We start from the raw sequence: 22,647 nt of genomic DNA on the forward strand, positions 1-22,647 counted from the left end.
ATCTGGGGCCCGGTACCATGAGACACCAGGTGGTGAGGGAGGTACCTCGCTACTGTGCCAATGCCACTCTGTCAGGTGGTCTCCAGGGCGTCTGCTGAGGCGACAGAGGAAAAGGACAATTTCTAGGTCACACTGCAGTGTTGTCATTGTGCTTCCAGCTGTTGGCCCTGGTTCTGTGCTTGTGTCACGCAGCGACAGGGGAAGGACTGAGAGATGCCAAACACAAGCCAGCTTGAAGGCTCCTTAGCACAGAATCTGGCTTCATTTAGTCCAGTGCTATTCTTCTCCCATCACATCCCACCCGGGGATGGAAAAAGACACATACTAGCAACCAAAATCCAAATGGAAGGCAGGATTTACCCACAATTCCCAAACTCCCCAGCCAGTTCTCATGCTTCCGTATTGCCTAAATGCCTGCATCATGCGATCTTTATTTTGCTTTTTAAACTCATATTTTCCTATGTCATAAGAAGGAAAAAGCCTAATTTTAAATTGTTGCCTATTAAAAGTTTCCCTCATCACGATATTAAGGCTTTGTCTTGGCCTCATTCTTGTAGCTGGGAAGAGATGGAGGACATTCGCATTTTACAGATGGGAAAATTTAAAAAGCAAAGTTAAAAAACTTTCTGTTTTTCAGACAGGGTCTTGCTCTGTTGCACAGGATGGAGTGCAGTGGCGTGGTCTCGGCTCACTGCAACCTCTGCCTCCTGGGTTCAAGTATCCTCTCATCTCAGCCTTCCGAGTAGCTGGGACTACAGGTGTGTGCCACCGTACCCAGTTAATTCTTAAAAGTTTTTTGTAGAGATGGGGTCTTACTATTATGGCCCAGACTAGGTAAGTAACTCTTACTCAGCAAATATGAGACTAGAAGGTCAACAGCATGCCAGTACCTGGTCCATTAGACCATGTCGCCAAAAGAAATGAAAATGAGGCCAGGTGTGGTGGCTGACACCTGTGATCCCAGGACTTTGGGAGGCCGAGGTGAGTGGATTACTTGAGGTTGGGAGTTCAAGACCAGCCTGGCCAATGTGGTGAAACCTCGTCTCTACTAAAAATACAAAAAAAATTAGCTGGGCATGGTGGGAGGCACCTGTAATCCCAGCTACTCGGGAGGCTAAGGCAGGAGAATTACTTGAACCTGGGAGGCAGAAGTTGCAGTGAGCTGAGATCGCGCCCCTGCACTCCAGCCTGCACAACAGAACAATCTTTAAAAAAAAAAAAGAAAGAAAAAGAAAGGAAGGTGAGCCACTACACAACACGTTGGCCACCCACAGTCCTCAAGCCCCCAGAGGCACTACCAACAGGTTTTATTATGCATTGCTTTGGGGAATTCCAGCCCCCACATCTGTCACTTTCATCTGCTTCGAGTCTGAGTCTACTGCTGCTGCTCTGCTAAATAAACCGCCCTCCCCCCGCCGCTTTTTTTGGTGATACATAAAAATCTGCCTATCTCTGCCTCATGTAGGTGTTTTTTGTCTAAATGATAAAATATACTAGTCTGTGAAGTCATTATTTCACAGAAATGCAAAAGTAACCTTTTCAAAGTCTGTGACTATCATCCAGACTGTCTTCTGCAGGTTCTAAGGTTCCACTGGGGCCAGTCAGACCTTACTCTCCTCCTTGCAGGCCTCCCCCAGCCCCATCCTGAATCCCAGGGGTGTGATCAAGGCCCCTTTTTAGTTATATGCAGAAGTCTGGGCCCCAGATCTGGACTTACGTGTTGCTGAATTTCAGAGGTAGTTGCTTCTGAGTTTTTTCCTCGTAACGCTTTGCTAAGAGGCTTAAGAATTCAGTTTTGAAGACAGATTCAAGCAAACTGTCATATTCTTGCTCATGGAGAATAAAAATGTCATCCTGCATAGTACTGTAAAGAGATTGGACAAACACACTTGGTGAAAGCTGTGCTTCTGTGTACTCTATTGCTTTTTTCCTTCCATTTTAAAAATCCTTCAAGACAGTGCTAAGTTTCTACAGTCTTTCTTTCTATAGGTAATAATCTTTCAAACAAAAACCAGCAACAATCAATTACATAATGAGATTGCTGAAATCTGCTTCCAAAGCAAGTTTATAGCCTGACAAAAGCATAATCAAAGTTTTTCTTCCGCATGATTTTAAAAATCAGGATCTTAAGGACAATTTAGTTTGTATTTTTTTAAAAATCCATTTTAAAATCCAACTTGTGTTTTTAAGATCATAAAAATCCAGAAAGTTATTAATAGAATGTGGCTGAAAAGGAATAACTCTACATTTAAGTTCCAACTTAGTATAATTTATGATATGGTTGTAGCTATTGTAATAAATTTGAAGTTGAAGAATTATAACCTCTGTTATCAAGAGGGAAGTCAACGTTCTGGACGTCAAGGTACTTATTAAGAACCTTCTGGCAAACAGTGCTCTGCAGACACTGTAAGCCAGGTGCTACTAGAACGTACAGACACATCCAAGTTCAGAGATGCAAAGGCCAGATGGACAAACAGCTAACAAGCAAAAATCATCCCTTCAAGCTAATGAATTTTGTCGGACAAGGAAAGCACACCCTTTGCGGGAACTGCGTGTTTGGACAGGGTGTGATTGTGGAGGAATTTATGCCTTGAGGGGAGCAGGTGTTAGGAACTACAGGGGGATGGCAGAGAGACACTGAGGTAGACCCAGCTCTAAGGAAATGCTTGGTGGTCGGGGAGGTTGATGAGACACAGTTCCATCTTCAGGCCTGGCTAGGCTTGGTGGAAAGTGACAACATGTATGTAATTGAGAATTTGTATTCTCTAGCTGTTAGACTGATCACTCAGATGATTGGGCCCACCACACCAGAGGCTATAATATATAAGTTGAGCATATCCAAGTACCACTGCCAAATACCGAAGACAAACCTTGGAAGAATGACATTTCATTAGGGATTGCAAGCATCTTCCCAGACACTGGACACAAATTAGGCAAACCTGCTTCAATGAATCGACCATGGTAACATTGTAGTCTCTCCAAGTGCCACAGACGTGGTTCTTTCAATACCCACAGCCCTGCAGCATCGCTCAGGAGCTCCTCTTTGCTCTCAGAGCTCCTGGTGTCACCACACCAGTGGGATTACTGGGGCTGTGACAAAGTCAGATGATGAGGCAAGGGGACCACATGGAGGACTGAGCTGTAGACAGCCTTCAAGACCCAGGATCCTCCTTCCATGTAAAATCTGACCCATTTAAAAGGAAACTCCTGTGGTACCCCTGTTCAGCCCCATTCATAGGTCAAGGTAGGGGACGGGCCCTTCTCCCAAGAAGGGTTCCCTTGGGCAGAGAATCTTGGTGGACTATCCCAGGCTTGTCAGGAACCTTCTCTCTGGGCTGAGAGAGGGAGCTAGTGACCTGGAGCTGATGGAGCCAGTAGGTGTAGCCATAGCCTCTACCTTGGTCTGATGCTGAAACTTATTCACCAATGTGCTAACATTAAGAAGTGTGGCCTTCAGGAGGTGATTAAGTTATAAGGAAGAGGTCCTCATGGATGGGATTAGTGACCTTATAGAAGAGTCATGAGGAGTGGTTTGACCTTTCTGTCCTTCTCCCATGTACACCATCTGTGACAAAGAGAGTGGGCCCTCACTCGACACCACATCTGCCTGCACCTTGATCTTGGAATTCCCGCTCTCTAGAACTGTAAAAAGTAAATTCTTATGGTTTACAAATTACCCACTTTCAATCCTCCTACAGGAGCGGAGCTTGGTAATCCACAGGAGAAAAAGAGGTTGAAGGAAGGACCACAGCATAACGGGATGGAAAGGCGGAGAATGGCAGCATGCACAAACCACGGTGGGGTTGTGGGGGTGAATGGAGTTCACTGGAAGCGAGAGGCCAGCGTCCGGGGGAGGAGCTCGGCCCTTTCACGGCCAGCTTACTGAAGAGCAGCCAAAGAGTTTCTCTTGGATGTGAAGTCAGAATACTTTACAGTGTTTTTTGGACAAATAATGGCCACTTGGGTGGAGCGCTCAGTCATTATCAATACCGCAGATGTTTGTTTTCAGACACCCCCACATCACAGCCATGCTCCTTCCCACTCCTGTGATAGATGGGATCAAGGATAAACCCTGACAACCAGTGGTTTAAACAACACACAGTTTTCATCGCCTTCACTCCACAGCACATGCAAAGGCAATTCAGGGCCAACATGCCAGTTCTACAGTCCTGGGGACAAACACCTCCTCCTTCCTTTAAAGGCACAGCCAGCAATTGAAAACTCCAAAAAGCACTTGTGAAAAGCTGCTCAAAAGAGCTCTTCCACGTCATTTTGAATTAATAAAGTCTAAGCCTCCTAGCACCCTAGCCCAGGTGTAAGAACACGGCTGAATTAGGTAGAGTGCATGCAACAGACCAGAGTGAAACAAGAAGCTCCACCTTTTGGCCTTTGGGGTGAGGAATGATCCTGTTTTGGTTGCTTGCTCAAAGCTCTCTTTGGCATGTCTGGCCATGCCTGGTTGCCTGGCTGAACTTTGGCAGGATGGTAATTATTCAACAGGGCTAAATGAGCTCAACCCAAGTCACCTTGAGTGGTTTAATGTGCTTAGATTTGTTAGCAGTTTCATTACTATCAACAAAAAAAGCAAGCAGGCCCAAACTTCAAGGTCGATTATCAGCATGAATCTGGAAATGAGAAGAGATGTGTTTGGACACTTTGACTTTATCCATCAAATCCAAAATCCCCTCCCTTCCGTGATCCAGGCATTGGAACTAGTCAAACCATCTTCATCCGGGCCAGGGTTTCAGCTCGTTCTACTCTCCCTCAGCCCATGCTCCTGGACCTGAAAACAAAGCTTTTGTTTATTTATTCTAAAATGTCAGACTTATCTTTGGACTTCACCCCTGACTTATTCCTATGCTCAGGCTGCAATTCCTTACAGATGTTTGACGCTGTACCCTGTGTTGAAAGATCTCTTCCTAGTCTCCGGTTTGGATCTGCCCTTGTTTTTTAGTCCTCCGTCTTTGTGGCTTACTGTTGTAATGCTGACAACACTAGAAAATCTTGTTTTACTCTTAACCGATACATCTTCTTCACAGAAATGTTAGTTGCAAAACACCAAGGAAAGTCCTAAAGGAGTTTAAAAAAAAAAAAAAAGCTGAAAAGGCAATTTCCAAGGATAGCCTTGCCTCTATTTAAGCTTTTATAAGTCTTTCCTGATGATGAAATAGATGCTGCTTTTAGTAAACTGGAAGATACGGAGGTGAATCAAGGAGAAAATAAACCTTGCCCAGAATTCTACCACTCAGAGAAACCAGTGGCACCAGTTTCAGAACCTTCTTCTCTGAGAAAGCCAGGACGCAGGTGCAGGCTTCAGCACTGATGTGTCCAACTCAAGAAGCTTCCCCTGACCCGCAGGTGCAAAGACCCTCTCTCCTCTTCTCTGTCTGAGGAGCATCCTTTCAATCACACTGGGAACACTTGTAGTAAGGCACACGTTTACTCAGCTGTCTGTTCCCTCCTCCTGAATGAGAGGAGCTTCCTGAGGCAGTGACTGTGCCTCATTCACCTTTGAGCACCAGGGCTCAGCACCAGGTAGGTGCTCAATCTCATGATGTTGACAACTTCCAGGTTCCCGATGCTTACAGGCCACAGCAAGTCAAGATGTCAGTAATGCTTCAGGTCAGCGGAACAGGCAGTGAGTGAAGTGGGCTGTTTTTACTGCCTGAAAGTTTCGGGGATTTAGACAATGAAACATTCTGGGCAAGAATGTTGTGGACAGAGAGCTGCAGCCTCTGTCTAAAACACTCTCTTATGGGTTGTTTTTCCAGTTGGAGATAAGTACTGGAAAATCTATTGACCCAGATAGGCAGCCACACAACTTGTGGTCTCATCCTTCTGGTGGTCAGCTACCGGATGAGAAGAAACATGAGAAGCCTCATCAGAGAGCCCCAAGTAAGAGCGTCCATGGCACAGAACTCAATACCTACGATAGCAAAGCTAAGAACATGGTCCATTACCCCTGGGGTCACCCTTCCTGAAACTGAGTTTTTCAAATAAGAGGGGGGCCAGGTCAGGACTTGAACAAGCAGCAGCTCTGGGAGGATTCTTCAAAAACCCATGCATGGCCTTCTGCCAGCGGCCACCACAAGCCTCAGAAATCCTGTCTCAACTCTGTATTGGCGTGTTACCTCCTGACATTCTTCCCAAGTCTCCAATGAAGGCAGAAATGTGGCATCAGTGTTTCACTTTAATGTATGTTTATTTGAGACAGACAGAGTCTCGCTCTGTTGCCTACGCTGGAGTGCAGTGGTGTGATCTCGGCTCACTGCAACCTCCGCCTCCTGTCTTAAGAGATCCTCCTGCCTCAGCCTCCTAAGTAGCTGGAAGTGGAGGTGCGCACCACTGTGCCCAGCTAATTTTTTTGTATTTTTAGTAGAGAGGGGGTTTCCCCACGTTAGCCAAGCTGGTCTTGAACTTGTAACCTCAAGTGATCTGCCTCCCTTGGCTTCCCAAAGTGCTGGCATTACAGGTGTGAGCCACCACATCCAGCCTAATTTTTATTTAAATAAGGATTTTTCCTGATCAAATTATCCTGGAGTCTCTTTGACAAACTCTAGTCTAAGTATCTCTCTGACCTACTGGCCCTATTTCTACCTGTTGTGATCCTATTTTTTCTTGTAAATGAAAACTTCAAAAAAAATTTTAACCATAATTCAACAAGACATTATCAGTATGCTTAGAAAAGATAAAAACTTCTAAAAATTTAATGTCTACTGGAGAATTAGAAAAACATTTTGTTATGGAAAATTCTAAACTGTAAAAAACCAGGATAGTAGTGCTGGGTGTGGTGGCTCATGCCTATAATCCTAGCACTTTGGGAGGCTGACGCGGGCGGATCCCATGAGCCCAGGAGTTGGAGACCAGCCTGGGTAACATGGCAAAACCCTCTCTTTACAAATAATACAAAAGTTAGCCGGGAGTGGTGGAGCATGCTTGTAGCTACTTGGAAGGCTGAAACGGGAGGATCACTTGAACCTGGAAGTCAAGGCTGCAGTAAGCCGAGATTGCACCATTGCACTCTGGCCAGGGTGGCAAAGTGAGACCTGTCTAAAAAAAAAAAAAAAAAAAAAATAGTAGTATAGAACGAACCACCACATGTCAGCAGATTTCAGTCAGTCCACGGGTAATCACAGTGATCTACAATCTCACTCTCCTTGCTTCCACTTTAAAGTAACTTCCAGGTTATTTCAAACCAAAGTAAAAAATAGGCTATTTTTTTAATTTGAGACAGGGTTTCACTCTGTTGCCCAGGCTGGAGTGCAGTGCTGTGATCATAACTCACTGCAGCCTTGACCTCTTGGGCTCAAGCAATCCTCCCACCTCAGCTCCCTGAGTGGCCAGGACCACGGGCACATACCACCACTCCTGGCTAATTTTTACATTTTTTGTAGAGATGGAGTCTTACTATGTTGCCTAGGTGGGTCCCAAATATCCTGGGATCAAGTGATCCTCCTGCCTTGGTCTCCTGAAGTGCTGGGATTACAGGCATGGGCTACTGTGCTGAGCCTTTATTTTATCCTCAAACGTCTCAGTATATATCATTCTAAGATAAAGTCTCTATATAAAATTAATCACAAAACCATTATCTCACCTACAGAAATAAACAATAAATCTTCACACCAAATATTTAGTCATGCTCACATTTCCCTTCTTGTCTCATAATTGTTACTAAATGGATGGTGTGAATACGGAGCTGAGGCCCGCTGTGCATTGCCATTAGTTATGAGAGTTAGAGATGGGCTAAGATCAAGCTTATGGGATACTTGATAAACCGTAACTAGGAGGCCATATGGTGCTATCATTCCAGCCAATAGTCAACTGGTCAATCTCAGAAACTTTTATGCTAAGTACCTCATTTACTACATCTTAAAAACACATACAGATGTTGCGGCTTTTTTCCTGAAGTACAAGACAACTGTTAAAATCTTTCTCTGTGCCAGTACTGAAGTATTTTGAGAACACACATGCACGTTCAGTAGTCTGGTACCAGAACTAATTTCCACTCTGGGTTCGACTCTGCACACATATCACCCTCTGGTTGCTTTCCTGGTTCTGATTACTGGCCTAACTCAAGTATAAAGAAATGAGGGAACACTATTATTCATCTTGGCAAGTGTGAGCTTCAGTGACTGCAATACGCAGACATCACAAGTTCAAATGACTCACACTTCTTTTTCCCTTAGACTCAGAGAAACTTTGAGGCTAAGTACCTCATTTTACTACATCCTTTAAAAAGGAAAAGCCACAAGAAAGCAACCATCCAGGTGATGAATACCAAAGAGGAAGAAGAAAAAGCAGCTGGTGTTACCAGGAGACATTACATCTCCAGAGGCTGTAAGAGAAGACAAAAACCAAAAACAATAAAAGGAGAAATCTGAGTGTGAACAGTTCCCTAAGTCCCTGTCTGACAACCCCCTCAAGGAATTATCAGTGAGACAGTAAGTGGCAAAGTGCTTGATGCAAGTTTAACTCAAGGCTGGGTGTGGTGGCTCACGCTGTAATCACAGCACTTGGGGAGGCTGAACCAGGTGGATTGCTTGAGGTCAGGAGTTCGAGACCAGTCTGGCCAACATGGCGAAACCCCGTCTCTACTAAATATATAAAAATTAGGCAGGTATGGTGGCACACACCTGTCATCCCAGCTACTTAGGAGCCTGAGGCAGGAGAATCACTTGAACCTGAGAGGCAGAGGGTGCAGTGAGCCGATACTGCACCACTGCACTCCAGCCTGGGCAACAGAGCAAGGTTCTGTCTCAAAAAACAAAACAAAAATCCCACACAAATGTAGCTCAATTAGGATGACTTATGGTCCCAGTCATGAGCACTCCACCAGGGGTCTGAGGGACTGAAACAGACCTCGGCAATAACACAGAAAGAACGATAGTCACTCTCAGCACGGCAACTACACATGCCCTAGAGCTGTAAATTCCTGACTTTCACCTACAGTGCCTGCCAAGCAGGTTTTGGCCAACCTGGCTTAGTCCAGCCATGGCAGTTCCCCATGCAATGACAAAGAAGGAGCTTCCTGTTGGGTTCCCAGGGCAGCCTCAGGGCCCGGCTAGCCAGGAAGAGTGTGGCCAGCAGGCACTTCCCCGCTCAGGTTGGGACCCAGCCAGTGAGCGGAATGTTCAGGAAGACCATCCGAAAACCAGTCAATACCTAGAGCTTTTTTAAAAACAAAAACAAAAACAAACCCACTGGGGGCCGGGTGCGGTGGCTCACGCCTGTAATCCCAGCACTTTCGGAGGCCGAGGCGGGTAGATCACTAGGTCAGAAGTTCAGGACCAGCTTGGCCAAGATGGTGAAACCCTGTCTCTCAAAAAAATAAAAAAAACAAACCAACGGGCCGGGTGCGGTGGCTCACGCCAGTAATCCCAGCACTTTGGGAGGCCAAGGCGGAGGATCACCTGAGGTCAGGAGCTTGAGACCAGCCTGGTTAACATGGTGAAACCCCATCTCTACTAAAAATACAAAAAATTAGCTGGGCATGGTGGCGCTTGTCTGTAGTCCCAGCTCCTCAGGAGGCTGAGGCAGGAGAATTGCTTGACCCTGGGAGGTGGAGGTTGCAGCGAGCAGAGATTGCGCCATTGCACTCCAGCCTGGGTAACAAGAGTGAAACTCCGTGTCAAAATAACCAAAACCAAACCAAACCCAAAAAACCAGTGGCCTTGAGACCTGCCTGAGCGGGGGCTGCAAAAGGCGACTGTGGACTCACCTGATGAACAACTTTACCACATCCTGAGTTGGCACGTTTTAAACACTTAACTTCACTGCACCGCCTGGCCCTTTATCCAGGGAAATTAGGAACAGATAGAATCAGAAACCACAGAGACACAGGCAAGAATGGACTCAGCTGGAAATCTGCTTTGGATTATCAGACTGGAGCTAGGATTTCCAGCTTGGTAGGTCAGACGCCTGAGTGCATAAAACCCCTGCTTCGCCCTGAGCACAGCTGTTTTGTCTTCTGTGTGGACTAAGAGCTTGGGAGGTGTCCCAGTTCCATGTTCACGTGAGAGCTGAACATCTCTACTTTAACGCAAAGGCCCAAAGGAGGTCTTTCTTCCATTAGTAGTGTTCATGGATTTTGAGGACTTCCGCTATCAGTGGAACTTAGTCTAGGAGTTCTTAGCATGGGAGGACTTTGGGGGGACTCCTGGTCTAGGAGTTCTGAGCATGGGAGGACTTTGGGGGGACTCCTGGTCTAGGAGTTCTGAGCATGGGAGGACTTTGGGGGGACTCCTGGTCTAGGAGTTCTGAGCATGGGAGGACTCTGGGGGGACTCCTGGTCTAGGAGTTCTGAGCATGGGAGGACTCTGGGGGGACTCCTGGTCTAGGAGTTCTGAGCATGGGAGGACTCTGGGGGGACTCCTGGTCTAGGAGTTCTGAGCATGGGAGGACTCTGGGAGGACTCCTGGTCTAGGAGTTCTGAGCATGGGAGGACTCTGGGGGGACTCCTAGTCTAGGAGTTCTGAGCATGGGAGGACTCTGGGGGGACTCTTAGTCTTGGAGTTCTGAGCATGGGAGGACTCTGGGGGGACTCCTAGTCTAGGAGTTCTGAGCATGGGAGGACTCTGGGGGGACTCCTAGTCTAGGAGTTCTTAGCATGGAAGGACTTCTCAGCATGGGACTAGACTAGGTCCTAGGCTAGGTTCCACTGACAGAGGAAATACTCTGACAACCGACAAAGGAGCCCCTTTGCCAAAAGGAAGCCAGGGTGCTGCCTGAGGCCTCGCAGCAGCAAACACCACTCCCCACTGCCTGAGAACCTGGAGCGAAGAGAGCATCTCATGATGACTCCAGAGCTCTAGAGAATGGAGACCAACTTGCACTCTCTAAGGAAGTTCCAAAGAAACTTCCCTTCTAGCACTGTCTGCGTGGGGAAATGGGTGAGGCTTCCAAACTGAGTGAGGTGGGCTGGGGGAGAGGGCTCCGAACTCTTGGCTCCACTATAACAAGAGAAATTATTCTCTGAGGTGTTCCATATACCAAGTTCATTTCTAACATGTTATGGTTACAATAGATCTGGGTCTCCCTTGATTAGAGGAGCTGTCCACAGGCAACTTTTTCTTGGTACCTTCTTCCTGTCATATCAACACTCCCTGAGACTAGGAAGTCTTCCCTTTGGAAAGAAGGGAAATTCTATTCTCTTCATCATGATTTTGAGAGCAGGGGAGCCCAGCCCGGCCTTCCTCCTGGCTGTCTGGAATAGCAGACGGTGATGCTGAGGCGAGATGGGCAGTCAGTCCTCCCTCTATACCTCCACCACTCACCTGAGGGACACAGACAAGATCCGTTCCATCTCGATTTTCCGCTTCAGGACTTCTTTCACCAGGCCCTTGTCTGGGCCCTGTTTGACTTTTTCTCGTCCGATTAAGTACAAGCACTTTGGGGTAAGAAGCAGGTCTCGCTTTACACCCTGTAAGGAGAGGAGCTTTAAGAAGGTGGACAGGCCAGGCACGGTGGTTCACACCTGTAATCTCAGCACTTTGGGAGGCCGAGGCAGGTGGATCACCTGAGGTCAGGAGTTCGAGATCAGCCTGACCAACATGGTGAAATCCCATCTCTACTGAAAATGCAAAAATTAGCTGGGCATGGTGGTGGGTGCCTGTAATCCTAGCTATTTGGGAGGCTGAGGCAGGAGAATCACTTGAACCTGGGAGGTGGAGGTTGCGGTGAGCCAAGGTCATGCCACTGGGCAACAGACTAAGACTCCATCTCAAAAAAAAAAAAAAAAAGGGGGCAGACATGGTGGTCAATGTGATGATAACCATTGACACGTGGACTGTCGTTACCAGGATGGTGGGAAGCTGCTTTGGACAGTCAATCTTCACTACCATTGTGATGGCTGTTCCATTCATCACCTGACCAGGCGCCATGACAGTGAAAGAGGGCATTGTTTGTGATTATTAGGATAACATATATAAAAATGCTAACATTTGACTCTTTTTGACTTAAAAATTGGCAAACTCATATGGAGTCACCTGATGTGACAGCAGGTATAAAGTGAAAGTCACCAACACCGGTGGTGAGCTTACCCATCATGTGCTACAGCATGTTTCTAAACAGGGGGCAGCATCTGCATATATTTTTTGGGGACTCCATAGATTTTCCTTTTTTTTTTTTTTTGAGACGGAGTCTCGCCCTGTTGTCCAGGCTGGAGTGCAGTGATGTGATCTCAGCTCACTGCAGCCTCCACCTCCTGGGTTCAAGCGATTCTACTGCCTCAGCCTCCCAAGTAGCTGGGATTATAGGCATGTACCACCATGCCCAGCAACTTTTGTATTTTTAATAGAGACGGGGTTTCTCCATGTTGGTCAGACTGGTCTCAAACTCCTGACCTCATGATCTGCCTGCCTCGGCCTCACAAAGTGCTGGGCTTATAGGCGTGAGCCACTGCACCCAGCCTGGGAGTCTATAAAATTTTCTTTTTAAGATACTGCTCTATTTTCATTTGGATAATTCTCAATAACGTCATATAAATCTCCTTGGGAATATGCTGGTAACCACTTTGTAACGCGTGCCGCTGTGAGAGCTAAGCACCCATGTGTGCATCTAGAGCTGCCATCCCAGCAGCTGGCGCCATGTGCAGGTTGCCAGGAATGGTTTGGTTTTAGCAAAACAGCATGCTTCCATTGTTTACGTCATTCAGTTTTTCTCCTCATCTCCCAACCCCCGCCAAAAACCAGAAAGCTCTTAATGGGTCCATGAGCTTCTGAAGCTTCAGATTTCTCTATTAGGGCCAAGACTTCATTAAAAGTTATCTAAGGGAGGAGGTGAAAAATCAGTCATTCCTCTTGTGGCTAGAAAAGCCTTACTTATCAGTCATTCTGGGAAAATGGGTGAGGATACTCTGCAATATTACTTGATATTCTGAATCTTTTGATTCAACGATTTCACTCCTATCAATTTCTTCTAAAAATATTAGGAGACAAATACACAAAGATGTGTGAAAAGATGCTCACTGAAGTTATGATAGTAACAAAGAGAAAGAAACTCACTAAAAATTGATTCATCAGAAATTGGTTAAAAACAGTCAAACATCTGTCAAATGGAATACTATGCAGCCATGTAAAATAATTTACATTGCTAAATGTACTACTATGGAAAATTCTCCCTGGCATTTAAAAAACAAACAAAAAAAACCCTCAGGACATAAAACAGCATGCAACATATATCTCATTTTTTGTAAAACTAAATGCAAATGTATGTTTTCATAAAAACGTTGTGAAAGATATGGATAAGCACAGAATGTTAACAGTGACTGTTTCTGGGCATAGGTGCTGTTTCTCTTTTGGTTTATCTGTATTTTTTTCTAAAATTTTCTACAATGGCTGGGCGCGCTGGCTGACGCCTGTAATCCCAGCACTTTGGGAGGCCGAGGCGGGTGGATCATGAGGTCAAGAGATCGAGACCATCCTGGTCAACATGGTGAAACCCCGTTTCTACTAAAAATACAAAAAATTAGCTGGGCATGGTGGCGCGTGCCTGTAATCCCAGCTACTCAGGAGGCTGAGGCAGGAGAATTGCCTGAACCCAGGAGGCGGAGGCTGTGGTGAGCCGAGATCGCGCCATTGCACTCCAGCCTGGGTAACAAGAGTGAAACTCCATCTCAAAAAAAAAAAAAAAATTTTTTTCTACAATGAACATGTTCTGTTTTGGTAACAACAAAAGCAAAATAACAAGTTATTAAACAACAAAAAAAAGGAATCTGGAGCTGTCAGGGTGGGCAGTCAGCACGTACCTTGAACCTCCTGTCATACTTGGTGACGGTGTCTGCAAAGTCAATCTTCTCCCTCTTGCCCACGAACTGCTGGAGTTCTGGGTGCTCCTCCATCCCAATATAATCCCCTATAAAGTTCCTGTTAATACTGTTTCTCCTTCTCTCCTTCTTGTTCAGTAGGAGGTCTGAGGCTACAATTCCCAAGAGGGTGAAGATGGACGAAGGACGTGTCAGTAAGAAAAAGGAGGAAAATAGTGTGGAAATATACAAAGAAACTCTAAATGATACCAGATTTTTAGAGTGACATTATACGCAACATAAAATGGAACTTAGAACTTAAGTTCAAACTTACTCTTCAGATTTGTTAAAATGAATGAGACAGAATTGCTAAAATACCTTCTTCTCTCATTTGAACGTATTTCTTGCGGGCTATGAATTTCCTCCATGATTTCTGTATCACTCGAGCGTATCCATCATACTTTCTCTCTCTCATCTCTTCTAAAAGAAATAGCTGTGAATGGAGAGAAGACAAATGTGAGCCAAGCCCGAAACCCCAACACCTGAACAACACTTTTCTTGTTATCCCAGGGGACACTCAGTTTAGACAATGACACGCACGGGAAGCAGCTTCTCTGACTCAAGAACAAGTAGTGGAATGCTTACTGTGGCATGTTCTTTATTCTCACTATAGAATGACCTATACCTTTTCTCTTTTAGTGGAAAACAATGAGAAACAGCAGAATCTGAGTGTATTCAGTTGGACCTCGCCCTGCCTTGTACAGTCTCTGTGAGAATCAAATGAGTGATTCAACGCCTGTCCACTTATTCCCCACCTTGATCCAAAGAGGATATTATTAGGAAGCCAGATCAGGCGAGTGGGTGGAGGCTGCTGCTGTTGTTTGGTGCGGCAATTCAGCATGCAGCCTTTAAACAGAATTTTCCAGTTTCTGCAAGAGCAGGGCTTGTGCTGCTGTGGAGGGAGGGCTGCCCTACTTTCAGTTCCAAGAAAGTATAGACTTCCTGTCTCAGGACTCACTAAGGAGTAGCGGAGCAGAGGATAATAACCACAATGATTGGTGCTGGACTTGAAGTGTGCTAGTTAGGACTTGGATTTGCTGAGAAGGGCTGGGGCTGTTCAGGGGCCACATCAGCCTCCAGCAGGTCATGAGAGTCAGGCCAGTTTAACAATGAATGCTGATGGCTGCACCACAAGCAGGCTTTGGAATAATGAAGGTGACAGCCAAAAGCTGTAGTGAGCCGAGTGCCCGCTATGGGGCAGAAGTCACCCTGGATGATTTCCGTGCAGTTTCATTCAACACCTCCACAGCTATATGAGCCGCATACTCTATCATCTCCATTTTACAGACGAGAACATTGGAACTAAGACTGGGTGGGCTAGAAAGTGAACCTAGGTCTTTCAGGCTCTGCCAGGCTCCTCCTCATTTTGACATGCAAATCTTTGTCTGTAAATCCGCATTTGATCAACTTGTAAAATGGTAGGAAACTCTCTCATCTACCTTGAGAGTGGCTTACATGACTCTCTAGGAAAAAAATAAAATCAACCAATAAAAAACCAAAGTAAAGATGATGAATAGTCATTGCAAAAATGTTCCAGAAGTAAACAAGCCAAAGTGGTGTGAAGGCAGCTGGATTTGATTTGTTGTCTCTCTTTCTCTGGGTGTGTGCTCGGGAGCCAGACCTATGCTCTCCTGCCATTCAACTTCTGTCCTTCTCACAGTTCCGCCTCTGCAGAAACAACACCCCAAACTCCAAACACCAGGGGAGGGGCCGTGTCATTCCCCAGGCTTCAGTGCCATATATAACAGGCATAAGGACAGATTTCTAACCCCCAGATAGAATACATGGATTAGCAACTGGGCAGAATGTTTAAAATCTGAGCCCTGCAGTTGCCTGTTGTAAGAATATCTACTGATGTTTCTTATCTGGTGTGTTGGGTTTCTGAGTAAGTCTTGTTTCCTTCTTCTTTCCCAGAACTATTTTGGGAATATCACAGAGAACACACTTGTGACTCAGAGAAAGGAAGAAGAGGCAAACAATTCCCAACTTCCTAGAGACCATCTCCAAGATTCGTTGGGTTTTACATTTCTTTTGAAAATCCCAGGGGGTTAGAATTAGGGAGGTTCAAGAAAAAACCCTGATAACATAGATGAGGAGAGAGTAAAAAGCATACCAAACAACAACAACAACAACAACAAACCACAAAACAACCTTGACACAGAAAAGCCAAAACACACAGATACATGTAACACAAAACAAAAACAAACGCTGTGGTGTCTGATGTGGGTTCTTAAAGCAGATGGGTAATTTTGTATATGCAGCACATTTGCTATGAAGGTAAAACCACACGGTAGTTTTTCTTTTGTCTTTCTTCTTTTTTAAGAGAAAGCCTCTTTCTTCTTTTTTAAGAGAAAGTGTCTTTCTTGATCTGTTGCCCAGGCTGGACTGCAGTGGTACAATCATGGCTCACTGTAACCTTGAACTCTGGCCTCAAGCAATCCTCCCACCTCAGCCTCCACACCCAGCTAATTTTTTTTTTTGTAGAGACGGTGTCTAGCTGAGTTGCCTAGTCTTGAACTCCTGGCCTTAAGTCATCATCCTCCCATCTCAGCCTCCCAAAGTGTTGAGATTACAGGCACGAGCCACTGTGCCTAGCCAGATTTTAAAAACCAACCTTTATGAAAGTATTTGCATGTCAGGGCTAGATGTGGATGGATGCATTTAGGGCAGGGGAGAGTGCAGAGGTGAGGGCGTGCATGTGTGAGTGCTTGTGTCAAAGATGGGGGGAAGGAGAGTCAAGTAATGGTAACAACACAACTAAGTGTAAGGCAAGGAAAAGGACAGCCAAAAATAAATCTCGATTGTGAAATATAAACCCCTCCAACGCAACTGAATCAGAAAAAAAAAGTTTTCCAAATATTGAGGCTGTTTTAATTATGTATGAAAATCTCGCTAGTTGAAAAGCAAAAGTGGGTATGAAACAAGGAGTTCTGCATCGTGCCGATAAATCACCTCATCCCATTTTAGAAAGAACAGGAACTGTTCTGTGGGTTGCTTAATGGCGAATGACACAACATTTTCACTTTATATTTGGAAACGAAATTCTTGTGACGCTACAAATAACTTAAAGTGGAAAAATGCTACCACAAATGTTTCATAAATAGGTTCCATCTCTGTGTGTCACTTATTTATTTAATAATTTTGATGTTTCACAAAGCCATTCAGTTATGGCCATTATCATTCCTGAACCTCGGGCTGATCCTCTGAGGCACGGAGAACAGTGGCTGTGGGGCCCACCTTAGAGAAGAGAACTCACTGCAGGACTGGGATCTGCCCGGAGTCAGATGCTTCCCTTTTCACTGTGAGTTCCCATATGATTTCCCCTTGGTCTGATGACTGATTTCTGCCAAGTTCATCACTGACTCTTGAAATGGGGTCTTGTGATCGTTACGGGAGCCTCGAGAAATGATGCTGCTGAACCTCGGGTCCAGCAGTTTCTCCAGCTTAAAAAGGAATAAAGGTCTTTATTCCACAGCCCTAGAGCGAACTGGGCAGAAGAACTGAACAGAACTTCCTGTGGACATTCATGGGGCTCACTGACCACACCCTCATCAGGAAAGAAAGAAGTGTCTCTAAATGAAGCTGTAGAGGTCTGATCAGTTTGTGACCTGTAAATGTGTATTATGAATGCCTTACTGTTAAGTATTGTGTGCTGTAAACCAGAGATTTCTCCTCCACCTATTTTCCCCCTCATAGTCCTTTCTAGGCCTCCCCAACAGCCTTCTAGGAACAATCCTGGGAATTCCCACGTGGCACTCTGCTGCACCTTCCAGGAGGAATCCTGAGTCTGTGTGTAACTGACTTGGTGTCAACTAACCTTGGGTGGGACACAGAAGTCCCTCTTGAGCTGAGACACTCTTAGAGACTAAGTAACTACTGAGCATTTTCTTTTCTATTTTCAATACAGATGAGGTTTCACCATGTTGGTTAGGTTGGTCTTGAAGTCTCAACCTCAGGTGCTCTGCCTGCCTTGGCCTCCCAAAGTGCTGGAACTACAGGTGTGAGCCACGACACCTGGCCCTATTGAGCATTTTCTACATGACGCTTTGGGGCATATAAAGACACATGGAACAAAGAGTCCCTGCCCTGAAGGAGTGTAGCAGCTAGGGAGGAGCGAGACAGTGAGTGAGGAAGCTGCCACTCTCCGATGCCCCTTTTCCTACCTGCTGACTGCTCTGCAGGAAATGAATGGGGCAGTGATGGGCTATGGAGAGCAGGTGTCCAGCGAAGGACCCACTTAGACTGGGGAGGAAGGGAAGGCTTCTTTGAGGAGACAACAGTGATGGCATGAAGCAAAGAATGAGAAAAAGAAGCCAGCTGATGGGTGGGGCAGGACTGGTGGGGCCCTGCGGGAGGGAAGAGAGTGGAGCGGCAGCCAAGCACTCACAGACTCGGGGGCTTTGATGAACACTTTACTCCTCCCCAGCTGGAACTGGTCGCTGTCCATGTTGACTGACTGCAGCAGATGCAGGACGCCTTGCTTCTCGTCTCCTTGCCAAGAGGGCCAGGTGGCTTTGGTCAGAATGGCATACCTGTGGGCACAATGGGGAGAAGAGGATCAGACTCTGGCAGGACTGCGCCTCTTTCCTACACAGGCAAGGCAGCAAGAGCTCTGCTCCGAAGGTGCCCAGTGCTGCAGTTACTGATCATCCATCTACCGGCTGCTGAAAGGGGTGGACCATGATGACTGCAAAAATCCCGAGTCTGGGATGCCTGCTCTGGAGCTGCCTCCCACTCCTTCCCTCTTCCAGCATTCCCATGTTAACACCCTGGTGAAAAGCTGCGTACTCTTTCTACCACTGTCTAAAAATAACATCGTGGAAGGTCACCAGGAATGCTCTTCAGGCAAAATCAAATGGTCTTGTCTCAATAAGAAATCTCCCCTGATTTCTTCAGGGCATTTAACAATTAATGCAAAGAGTTTTATAAAGCTCCTGCTAAGCAGCTATTATGACAACTGTGTATCAACTTTCACCTTTGAAATTCTGCATCTGGGTGACGAGGCCCTTGGGATCTGGTCCTTGGCTGCTCTCCAGCCTCGCCTCTTCACTCTCACTGTGGCTTGCTGCATTTCTTGGAGAATGGCCTATTCTTCATGCCCACCATGCCCTTTCCTTCCTCGGAGCCTCTGTCCCTGCTCTTCCCTCTTTTGGGGTGCTGCTCCCCAAACTCATCACTTGCTGGCTCCCACGTGGGTGTCTCACCTTCAGTGACACTCCCAGACAGCCCTTCTTGGACTGAAAATCAAAAACTGCTCCATTGTTAGTTTCTGTCATAGCAAGCAACATTCTTCCTTCAGAGCATGTACTCTCATTTGTAGTTATATTCCTATTGGTGTTTATTTGGTTAATATATGCCTCCCGCATGAAGGTGAGAGCTCCAGGAGACCACATGCCACGTCGGTGGGGTTCACTCATGTATATCCAGAGCCTTAAACCATGCCTGGCACACAACAATCATAATGAACATTCCTGGCTAATGTGGAGGGTACTCTCTCTGCATCTGGTGCTGTGATTGCAGCTTTTCATGTAGGATCTCCTCTTATTCCTATAGCAACCTGACTAGGTTGGTTTTTCATTTTGCAGAGTAGGAGACACAGGCATAATTGACTTGCCCAAAGCTACTTAGCTAGTAAGTGTCAGAGATGGGTTTGAATCCCTGTCTGTCTCTTTCATTATGGCACTGCAAAAAAGCCATGGACTGGTTCATCTTTAGATATTTCTTTTAAAGATGAAATATCTGGCCGGGCGCGGTGGCTCACGCCTGTAATCCCAGCACTTTGGGAGGCCGAGGCGGGTGGATCACGAGGTCAAGAGATTGAGACCACCCTGGTCAACATGGTAAAACCCCGTCTCTACTAAAAATATAAAATTAGCTGGGCATGGTGGCGCGTGTCTGTAATCCCAGCTACTCAGGAGGCTGAGGGAGGAGAATTGCCTGAACCCAGGAGGCGGAGGTTGCGGTGAGCCGAGATCATGCCATTGCACTCTAGCCTGAGTAACAAGAGCGAAACTCTGTCTCAAAAAAAAAAAAAAAAAAAAAAGATGAAATATCTAACATACATGCCTATGTTAGAACCATGACTATTATGTCAGAGGCTGACATAATAAAGCAGAGACAAGCACATCATAGGATGCCAAGTACAGACAGAATAATCACGGGAATGTGGATGTGAAGTTGGAGGGCGTGGCCCATGTGCCCACATATTCAGGGCCCAGGAAACAGGCCCCCAGGCCTTGAGTGAAGCCAGGGCCCTCCTTTGTCCCCAGAAACTACTATCAGGATTAGACTAATTTATGACAACAGAGGGAGAAGGGAACCATCAGTGGCCCTCATTCAGGATCCAGGGGTCCCACAGAGCCGGCTGGTTGGGACTACGGTGATTTTAGGAGCCTTCTCTGCTCCTCTCAAATGTCTGCATCTTGCCTGACAATATCATAAACTTCCTGGGAGGAAAATCCTCCTATTCCCTAATTAGAGATCGAAAGCTTAAAGACGAAAATGCCTAGTGGAACTCACACATTAGTAGGAATAAGTTTTGTATACGGTATAATGATGTTAATTAAAACAAATTAAGCCACAAATAAATGACTAATAGCAGAACCTTTCTAGATGTGATTGGGAGAGTTAGTGAAAATGAGGAAGGTGCTGGGAATCTAACTGGGTGAGGCAGGAAGTTCATGGAGGGTAGGAGTGAGAAGGAGAAGACTAGACTTCCACGGTGACAAGCTTCTAAGAGCACAATTTTGCCTGGCTTGATCTAACCTACAATTATAAACTAAAGTATTTTTATCATGCAACTGGAAATAAGTCTTTATAGCAATTCACATTTTTCCCTACAAAATTAATGCTGTGTTTCTCTCTCTTTTTTTTTTTTTAACTGTAATGAACCTTGCAGAGACTTTCTCTCCCTCATCCTGACAACACCTCCAGTAATGAGGGTCTTGGCAATACATTGGAATTGCCTGGGGCTTCCTTTGCTTTCATGAAGCCTGATACATCCTCGGCCCATCCTTTGGTATTCCACTGGAGACCAGGGCATAAACTTAGCACAATGTTCTCCTACCAAGTGCACCCAGTCCAACGTCTTTCCCTAGGATATACTCGTGGGAGCAGGCTGCACAGGGCAATGGTGCCCCTGCCTAATTGATGCCTGTGATAATTTTGGACAGATGGTGAAAATAGCTAACATTCCTTTCTTCACAGATTTTCAGTTTAAGACTCAAATATGCTAATATGTCCTCTCAAGGCCTCTGTGCTGGCTGCTGTTTCTGCCTGGAATTCTCTTCCCCGCTCTTGTTCTCTCTTGGACCACTGATCCAATGTTTCCTTCTCAAAGGAAATGCAGCTCAGGCCCCAGGGACTCCCAGCTGTTTGCACTTGAGATTAAGGATGTTTCTGACCTCTGAGGACACAATCCTGGCAGCCAGGAGGAAGCGCTTTACCACTTTGTGCTTTCCTGGGCTTCCTATTCTTCCTTTTCTCTTGCCATTGACGCAGAAAGCCTTTGCTGACAAGGCATTCCTTTATCATCCCCACATTCTGAGAGGCTAGGTGAAGGTGAGAGGAAGCATGCTTGTGAGGAAGCATAAATCATCCTACAAGTTAAACTTTGCAAATCTGTTATGTTTCTACTACATTCTTCTTCCTAAGCATCACAATCCATATTTGGGCTTATTTCTGACAACCACAGAAAGAAACACACATTGCCTAGCTCAGAGAGGTGTTTTCTGGATAACTTAAAGATATTTTCCAAGATGTAACATGGCTGCTATTTTTAACAGTTTTTTGACACTTTCTAAAGGTATAAAAATTGTAGTGGGAAGATAGTGTACAAGGGTTCTTCCTATTACTGCTTCAAATAGCACAGGACTTACAAGAGCATGGGACCCACCTGTGAGGGTATTAAGGCATCTTTTGATTTTTGCTTTCCAATATTCAGTCAAGAGGAATAGTTTTGATAAACATAAAGGATTTTCCAGAGAGGAAATGAACACACACTGAACACACAGAATATTTCCTAGGACAACACTATGCTCTGAGTAGTCTCTGAGCCATGGCTCTGTTTAGGCCTGTGATCTTCCTTTCTAGAGAGGGTGAATAATACAGGCATATGTGGATAGTTGTGCTGGGTATTAATATATCCCTTCCCTTCAGGCTTTTACTTTCTGTTTCTCATTTGCAGCCTTTCTGTGGACACCTAGAAAGAAACTTTATGAACAAAGACTTTCCTCTCACCTTTGGAGAAAATAAAGTTATGAGATGGTTCAAGTACCTGCAGAGCATCCACTGTGTATGTGTATCACATTTTCTTTTATTCTTTTTTGTTCTGAAACGGTCTTGCTCCGTCACCAGGCTGTAGTATAGTGGGACAATCTTGGCTCACTGCAGCCGGGTTCAAGCAATCCTCCCGCCTCAGCCTCCCGGGTAACTGGGATTACAGGCATGGGCCACCATACCAGGGTAATTTTTGCATTTTTAGTAAAGATAGGGTTTCAACATGTTGGCCAGGCTGATCTCGGACTCCTGATCTCAAGTGATCCACCTGTCTTGGCCTCCAAAAGGGTTGGGATTACAGGTGTGTGTCACTGCACCCAGCCTGTATCACATTTTCTTTATCTACTTGTCTGTTCATAAATGTGGGTTGCTTCCAAATTTTGTCTATTGTGAATTGTGTTGCCATAGACATGGGAGTGAAGATATCTATTTGATATCCTGATTTCCTTTCTTTCAGATCTGTACCTAGGAGTGGGATTGCTGGATCATATGGTAGCTCTATATCTAGTTTTTTAAGGAATGTCCAAACTGTTTCCCATAGTCATTATACCAATTTTTTTTTTTTTTTT

The 22,647-nt window shown here is 45.6% G+C and overlaps 1 protein-coding gene across 2 annotated transcripts in view; it reads right to left on the reverse strand.

The window, feature by feature from the left end:
* The window catches only part of MYO1E (myosin IE), a 230,215-nt gene that overhangs the window by 20,840 nt on the left and 186,728 nt on the right, over window positions 1-22,647 (reverse strand). For both annotated transcript variants that reach the window (XM_012443130.3, XM_012443129.3), the window contains exons 19-23: window positions 18,189-18,333; window positions 14,120-14,234; window positions 13,745-13,914; window positions 11,274-11,419; window positions 1,718-1,864 (exon numbers count right to left, since the gene is read on the reverse strand). In XM_012443130.3, coding sequence (XP_012298553.1) covers window positions 1,718-1,864; window positions 11,274-11,419; window positions 13,745-13,914; window positions 14,120-14,234; window positions 18,189-18,333 — 723 coding nt within the window. The remainder of the gene's footprint in view (window positions 1-1,717; window positions 1,865-11,273; window positions 11,420-13,744; window positions 13,915-14,119; window positions 14,235-18,188; window positions 18,334-22,647) is intronic.

This window comes from Aotus nancymaae, unplaced genomic scaffold (assembly GCF_030222135.1).
Source record: "Aotus nancymaae isolate 86718 unplaced genomic scaffold, 86718_ANA_hifiasm-v0.15.2.pri h1tg000041l, whole genome shotgun sequence".
In the NCBI taxonomy this organism is placed as follows: Eukaryota; Metazoa; Chordata; class Mammalia; order Primates; family Aotidae; genus Aotus; species Aotus nancymaae.